Consider the following 8,360-nt stretch of genomic DNA (forward strand, 5'->3'; position numbering starts at 1 on the left):
ATGTAGTTTGTTCATACTATATAAAATAGACTAAGAACATAATTTATGTCTTTTTAATAGGTATGGTTTTATCACTTTTGAAACACAAGAAGATGCACAAAAAATTTTACAAGAGGTAAGATTTATTCATTGTTATGTTTATTCTTCAGGTAAATTCTTTCATTTGGAAGGGTGTTGCATATATCCAAATAGTAATAGATGTCTGGCACTCCTGTGTTTCTCTGGTATGAGTTGACATTGAAACCCAGAGAGACATTGGGCTACATGACCCTGATTTTGTTGCAGCAACATTTTCTCCTTTCATACAAAGTGAAAATGAGATCTCGTGGGTATAAAATAGTTGGTACTGGAAGTCTTCGGGGCACAATGAGTTGTGTGAATTGGATGCTTCCATGTTAAATATTTTGGCTTTGGTAGGGAATACTATTTCAGTTTCTTCCATGCAAGCCAGTCAGTTAAATATGAAATCTGCCATTGATTCAGTTAATGGAGTGGTAATTACTATCCTCCTCTTCCTGTCCAGCCTGTCTTATTTAATTTTCATTCTTGCTTCTATGGTGCCAGTTATAATAATGGCATGTTTTTTACTTTACTGCCAGTATATACTTCCTTGGACCTCTCCTCAAACATGGAGGTCTAGAATGGCTGCACAACTTGGAACATTTTGAAGTCTGTTCCTCTTGACTTGTTTAGAAATGTAAGCTCAGTGTATAATAAAGGTAATTGAAATAGACCAAAATATGTACCAGGTTTTGAGATTGACTGGAGACCAGTCAGCAAATACAGTTGATTGAAATTTTTCACATACTTTCTTTTATTTCTGACTTGACTTTCTTGAAATTTAGATTCACACACAAGATGCATTGTGAATGTCTCCTATTTTTCTTTGTTTTATTTTAGGCTGAAAAACTTAATTATAAGGATAAGAAACTGAATATTGGTCCAGCAATAAGAAAACAACAATTAGGGATCCCTCGTATGTATTTTCACTATATTCTTCAATTCTGTATGATGGCAAATATTCTTTTAAGCAAAAGTTCAGTTTCTCTTGTGCTGTTCTATTCAGATTATGTGGTATCTTCAAAATATTTAATATTCACAGCAGTTGGAAGCATGGACATACTAACAATAGGAAAAGAACCAGGTTTCTTCATCCTTTTTTGTGAGCCATCCTTTCTGGCCTAAATAATCAGTTCCTTGTTAGACTCTCTCTTTAAGGTAGTTGCTTCTTTTAGCAGCAAAATGAACAAGGTCTTAAGGATGGTTAAAGTCTCTAGTGATATAGCCTACTCTCTGGGACAGGCATCTTTAGGTAAAAGGAGATTGTCATACACATTTTCCTGATTCCAGACAAGCTCCCATACATATTAAAGGATGCAGACTCAGAAGTTATACCTGTCACTAGTAATATCTGACATTGGGAAATAATCCCTTGTAAGGGCAGGTTGCCTGATCATGCTTCTCAGTCAAAACATTGTCTATTGAGTAGTATTTTTTTAATGTATGGTTAAAAGGCGTACACCAGTTTTGTGTCACACCTCTAGCTTTCCCTGTCTCATCTACTCCCTCTATAGTACCTGATGCATGATTATTCCTGCTTTCTGGGCATTGGATATCATGTGCATATTTCATCCACTGCTGCACAAACCCTTATATTCACATCTGTGTTCTAGTTAGCAGTGGCTAGAGAAGCTGTTCCGCAGATGTGGCCAAAAAAACTGACCTTTGCAAGTTGGAGAACAACATCAAGTAATACCTTGCCTGCATGATGTCAGGGTGAGACAAAAACTCTTTGTCAGATAGATTTCTGCTGAAATTAAATGAAGGCCACCAACATGTCTTCCCTCCCATGGTCTTGATAACTGGGCTATAAGAAAAGATCAAGACAGAAGGAGTCAGTATAATAAGTCTGCTTCCTCTGCAGCTGTCCTCTTGCCTCCCTGATATATCTAAGGTATATCAGTGATGACTTCATCATACAGACACATGGCAAAGAATTTCACTAGACTTTAACAACGTCCACCCTTCCATCAAACTGACTCTGGAATACCCCACACAGAAAATTCATTTCCTAGACACAATGATAAAGTTTTGCAAGGGCCACCTTGCCACCACGTTGTACCAGAAACTAACCAACTGCTACAGCTACCTCCACTACACCAACTTTCATCCTAAGCACACCACTAGGTCCACTGCCTACAGCCAAGCTCTATATTATAACCATATCTGCTCTGATCCCACCAACTGGGATGCACACCTCAGGGAGCTAGACCAGAAATTCCTTCACTTGCAGTACAATCCCAAAACCATAGCCACTGAAATCAACAGAGGTGGACTCAGACCCTGCTATGACCTGCTGTAACACTGACCCTGTGACAAAGGCAACAGCATCCCTCTGGTTGTCACCTACAACCCCAGCTTGAACACCTTGGACACATTGTTAATGATCTCTAAACCCTCCTGGTAAATAATAACCACCTCGTGGTAGCCATAGTAGACAACACTGTCCTGGCTTATGGACAGCCGGGGGCCTCAAATGGTATCCCTCCAGCAACTGGTTACCTAACTCCTATTCTCACCAGTCTTGAAATGGACCCAAATGCCAGCTGTACCTCTTTGTCAACGCAAACGACATCATCACTGGACCAAATGACATGCGTTATAACATCCAAGGTTCATTTACCTTCTGTTCTACCCATATATATGCCATTGCTTGCTTACAATGTCCCTCTGCCATTTACATTAGACAGATGAGGCAATCCCTATGTGACAGAATAAATAGACACTGATCTGACATCAGGTCCAGAAATACACAAAACCTTTGGCACAGCACTTTAACCTCCCTGGACTTGTTCTTGAACAAAATACTTGTTCTTAAACAACAGAACTTTAAAAACCAACTTGAATGCCAAATTGCAGAAAAAGAAATCATCCATAGGTGTTATATATGGTCTAACAGGGACAAAAGATTAGTATCTTATTACCTAGATTAGTTTTATGACCCCTATGTCCCTAGGGGACAATTGCTTTGTTTTTCTCTTCAGTTCTCCTTGTCTCTCTCAGCACTGCCCTCTCTCTGCTTCCTTCTCTCTTCCCTCTTTTGTCTTCAGATCACTTTTTCTGATAGGCTGCTTTCTGCGTGTCCTTTCATAGCATCTGACAAATTGAGCTGTTTGTTCATGACAGCTTATGCATCTTTGATTCAGTTAGTCTGTAAGGTGCAACTCTACTCTGTTTTATACCATGTAGTTCCAAGTAACCTCAGGAACACAATACCTGGACCACTTCCCTGGACCACACTGCCTCTCTCTTCAGCCTTGTATCTCAGCAACAAGGGAGGACCCTATGCACAATAGTCTTTAAACTGGTGTGTAGACAGAGTCTGCTCAGAGTCCAGGTTATTCAACTGCAATCAATGAAAAGCTTCTTAACCTGCTGCTCACAAACAAGGAAGAATTGGTGGGGAATGTTGTAGTGGATGACAACTTGGGCAACAGTGCATAGGTGGAGGGAGAAAATATTATTTTGGGGGCTGAATATATGTGTGTACACACACACACACCCCCACACTCCCCCGAGGCATAGGGGCTCCTGTTGCTATACACATCCTGGAGGAGACACGGGGGGCCATGTGCCTCCCAGATTTATGCATGGGTCGGAGGTGGGCTGCTGCTGTGGGCTGGGCTCTGTGCCCTGCTGCTGTGGGCTCGAGAGCCATGTGACACCATGTGTCTGCGTCCCCTGCCTACCTGCCTGCCCAGCGGTGGCAAGCACATGGTGTTGCAGCAGGGCACAGAGCCTAGCCTGCAGCAGCAGCCTGCCTCCACCCCAAGCACAAATCTGGCAGGCATGTGACCTGCATGCCTTCCCCAAGGTGCATGCAGTTGCAGGAGCCCCCCTTCCATGCCCCTGGACGAGCTGCTTGGATTCTGACAGTCCCATGTCATGCCCTGGGGCCCTGTTTGTCCCTGCCCCTGCCTCTGCCCCACTCCCTCACTGTGAGGGCCTCAATCTGCACCCCATCCCTGACTTGTTTCCTGTGTTGGGCAGGGTTTAGGATTACTATATTTTCAGTTCCAAAAAAGAGGACACCTGTCACATGGTGGCAGGGGGGAGTGCGGGAAGGTGACTGTGGTGGGGCAGTGATACGGCAGTGCCCTGCCCCTGCTCATTCTGTTATCCCTCGCTCCCAAGACAGGGCTGCCTGCCCCCCCCCCTTACGGCTGTCCCTCACTCCCAACCCACAGACCCCAGCCCTGCCAGTGCCCCTTACTCCCAAACCGCAGTACCCTGCCCCTGGGCCATGCTGGTTCCTCTCACTCCCAACCTGTGACCCCCCAGCCCTGCTGGTGCCCCTTACTCCCAACCTGCAGTCCCCTGCTCCCCCTGAGTCCTGCTGGAGGGGCCCCAGCTGCCCCTGTCCCAACCATGCTGGAAAGCAATGCCTCAGACTGAGTCCAGCCCCAGTGTGAGCTGGATGGAAAAGGAGGGGAGGCTTGTGATGCCGTCTACCCTGGGCTGGGGTTGCCGTGCCACCCCAGGAGGCCTTGCCAGAGTCTGCCTGGCCAGAACCCACCACCCTCTCCCTACCCTGCAGCATCTCCTGGCCCCTCTGCCCCTGCAGGCACTGGTCTCTGTGCTGCCAGCTCAGATTTGGAAAACCCACCCTGACAGAGATAGGAAGACTCAAAAAGAAAACATGTCCAGGAAAACCCGGGCATATGGTAACCCTCAGTGCTCCACAAGCTGCTGGACTGTGATCTTGACTGTTTGCAGGGCAGGCTGTGGCTGGGTGGCTGTGTCTGTGCGCATCCCCTGTAGCAGCCGCTCAGAGCCTGCACCCGGGCTGCCCTGTGTCCCTCTGTGCTGTCACTGCTGTCTCATGTCTGGGGTGGGGGGTTAGCCCCGGCCTTCTGCTGCCTATGCAGCAGTGACCACAAGATGATTGAATTCAGGATCCTGAGGAAAGCAAGGATGGAGAGCAGCAGAGTAAGGACCCTGGACTTCAGAAATACAGATTTCAACTCACTTAGGGAACTGATGGACAGGATCCCCTGGGAAGTCAGACTGAGGGGGAGAGGAGATCTGGCTGTATTTTAAAGAAGCCTTACTGAGAGTGCAGGAACTGATGTGTAGGAAGATTAGCAAGTATGACAGAAGACCAGCTTGGCTTAGAGGGAACTCCTCAGTAAACTAAATCACAAAGAGGAAGCTTATAAGAAGTGGAAACTTGAACAAATAACTAGGGAAGAATATAAGAGCATTGCTCAGGTGTGCAGAGATGAATTCAGGAAGGCCAAAACACAATTGGAGTTGCAGCCAGCAAGAGATGTAAAGGGTAACAAGAAGGGTTTCTACAAGTATGTCGGTAGGAAGAGGAGGATCAGGGAAAGTGTGGGTCCCTTACTGAATGGAGGGGGCAACCTTGTGACAGAGGATGTAGAAAAGGCTGAAGTGCTCAATGCCATTTTTGCTCAGTCTTCACAAGCAAGGTCAACTCCCAGACTACTGCACTGGGCAGCACAGTTTGGGGAAGAGGTGAGCAGCCCTTAGTGCTGAAAGAACAGTTTAGGGACTACTTAGAAAAGCTGGATGTGTACAAGTCCATGTGGCTGGATGGAATGCACCCTAGGGTGCTGAGGGAGTTGGCTGATGTGATTACAGAGTCACGGACCATCATCTTTGAAAACTCATGGCGATCAGGATTGGTCCTGGATGATTGGGAAAGGACAAACATAGTGCCCATCTTTAAGAAAGGGAAGAAGGAAGATCCAGGGAACTACAGACTAGTCAGCCTCACCTCAGTCCCTGGAAAAATCATGGAGCAGGTCCTCAAGGAATTCATTTCTAAGCACTTGGAGGAGAAGAAGGTGATTAGGAACAGTCAGCATGGATTCACCAAGGGCAAGTAATGCCTGACCAACCTGATTGCCTTCTGTGATGAAGTGACTGGATCTGTGGGTGCAGGGAAACCGGTGAATGTGGTGTACCTTGATTTTAACAAGGCTTTTGATATGGTCTTCCACAGCATTCTCACAGGCAAGCTAAGGAAGTGTGGGCTGGATGAATGGACTGTAAGGTGGATAAAAAACTGGCTGGAGCATCAGGCTCAGAGAGTAGCAATCAATGGCTTGATGTCTAGTTGGCAGCCGGTATCAAGCCAACCCCAGGGTCGGTCCTGGGGCCAGTTTTGTTCGATGTCTTCATCAGTGACCTGAAAGATGCCATAGAGTGCACCCTCAGCAAGTTTTCAGATTACACCAAGTTGAGGGGAGTAGTAGATATGCTGGAGGGTAGAGCTAGGATTCAGAGTGACCTAGATGTTTTGGAGGATTGGGCCAAAAGAAATTTCATGAGGTTCAACAAGGACAAATGCAAAGTCCTGCACTTAGGATGGAACAATCCCATGCATCAGTACAGGCTGGGGGCTGACTGGCCGAGCAGCAGCCCTGCAGAAAAGGACCTGGGGGTTACAGTGGACAATAAGCTGGATATAAGCCAACTATGTACCCTTGTTGCCAAGAAGGTTAATGGCATACTGGGCTGCATTGGTAGGTGTGTTGCCAGTAGGTCAAGGGAAGTGATTATTCCCCTCTATTCAGCACTGGTGAGGCCACATCTGAAGTACTGTGTTCAGTTTTGGGCCTCCCACTACAGAAATGCTATGGACAAATTGGAGAGTTCAGCAGAGAGCAACAGCAATGGTGAGGGGGCTGGGGGCATGACTTATGAGGAGAGACTGAGGGAACTGGGCTTATTTAGTTTAGAGAAGAGAAGACTGAGGAGGGATTTAATAGCAGCCTTCAATTACCTGAAGCAGGGTTTGAAAGAGGATGGAGCTAGACTGTTTTAGTGGTGGCAGATGACAGAACAAGGAGCAATGGTCTCAAGTTGTAGCAAGGAAAGTTTAGGTTGGATATTAGAAAGAATTTTCTCACTAGGCAGGTAGTAAAATACTGGAACAGGTTACCCAGAGAGGTGGCAGAAGTTTCATCCTGGGATGTTTTCAAAATCTGGCTAGACAGCTTTGGCTGGGAAGATCTAGTTGGGGATGGTCCTGCTTTGAGCAAGGGGTTGGACTAGATGAGCTCCTGAGGTCCCTTCTAACCATATTTTTCTATGATTCTATCACATGGGGCTCGCATGCAGCTCCAGGGAGTCTCACACCACTGGGGACAAGCCCCACATGATGGAGCTGGAGGCCTGGCCCCACTTTCTGCTGCCACATGCAGCTCTTGGGGCTCTGCCAGAAGTGGGAGGGAGCCCTGCTTCTTGCTTGCGGACAGAGTCCAGAGAGGTGAACGTGGCAGTACGGAGCAGGGCCAGGCTGTGGCTCAGCACAACAGCTCCCTCCACTGCCCAGGTGAAGTAGTTGGACTTTCAGCTGTGGCAGGCCCAGTGGATTTCCAGAGCTGTTCCTGCCCCAGGGAACAGCTGTGCCAGTTCCAGCAAGTTTCAGGAGCTGCATGTGGTGGCAAGGACTGGTGCTGAGTCAACCTGTCTTTATCACATGGAGTTCAGATGCAGCTCCGGAGACTTGTGTGCCACCAGGGGGAAGACCCACTTGATACCCCCAGCTGGCTGGAGGCAGCAGCAACAGCATGCAGACTCCTCCTTCCCTGCTTGCCTCCCTGCCAGTGAGGGAGGAGAGGCGAGAGGAGGGAAGCAGAGCTGAAAACAGAAATCTGCATGCTACTGATGCTGTCCCTGCCACAGCTGGGCTGCCTGCACAGTGACTCTTCACATCAGCTGGCTGTAGTGATGTAATACTTGATTCTAAGACAAGGCTTTGCTTTCCCTGTGATGAATGGGGGGAAAGCCTCGTCTTGGAATTGAGTAAATATAGTAGTAAAGAAATCTTCTATTTAAAATGTTCTTAGTTTAAAACAAATTATATATTTTATAAGTGTTTATTCCCCAACATACAGTTTTTATACTCTATATTTTTAAACACTTATAAAATGCTTAACTTTGTATGTCTTTACTTCCTTTATATTAAGAATTGCATATCTTTGTTCAGTTTTAATTTCAACCTGCTGGTGGTATAATGTTTGATACTATCATTGTTTGTTTTAGGATCTAGTATTATGCCAGCAGCTGGAACAATGTACTTGACTACTTCAACTGGATATCCTTATACTTATCACAATGGAGTGGCTTATTTTCACACTCCTGAAGTTGCTTCTGTTCCACAACCATGGCCTGTAAGTAACATATTTTCACACATCTGAAAGATTATGAATACTGCATGCATCTTGTAGCTAAATAGTGCTCAACACCTGACCTGGCTTATGGTGGCATGTCATCTGACCGGCTGGGCTCCCCTTGGATCCAAAAATTTGGTGAAAATTTGGGAAAGA

The 8,360-nt window shown here is 46.3% G+C and overlaps 1 protein-coding gene across 1 annotated transcript in view; it reads left to right on the forward strand.

The window, feature by feature from the left end:
• Positions 1-8,360, forward strand: part of BOLL (boule homolog, RNA binding protein) — an 85,321-nt gene that overhangs the window by 32,578 nt on the left and 44,383 nt on the right. The window contains exons 3-5 of the mRNA XM_006035467.2: positions 61-115; positions 901-976; positions 8,077-8,204. Of these exons, the coding sequence (XP_006035529.1) occupies positions 61-115; positions 901-976; positions 8,077-8,204 (259 nt within the window). The remainder of the gene's footprint in view (positions 1-60; positions 116-900; positions 977-8,076; positions 8,205-8,360) is intronic.

Source organism: Alligator sinensis, unplaced genomic scaffold (genome assembly GCF_000455745.1).
Source record: "Alligator sinensis unplaced genomic scaffold, ASM45574v1 scaffold1229_1, whole genome shotgun sequence".
Taxonomy (NCBI): domain Eukaryota; kingdom Metazoa; phylum Chordata; order Crocodylia; family Alligatoridae; genus Alligator; species Alligator sinensis.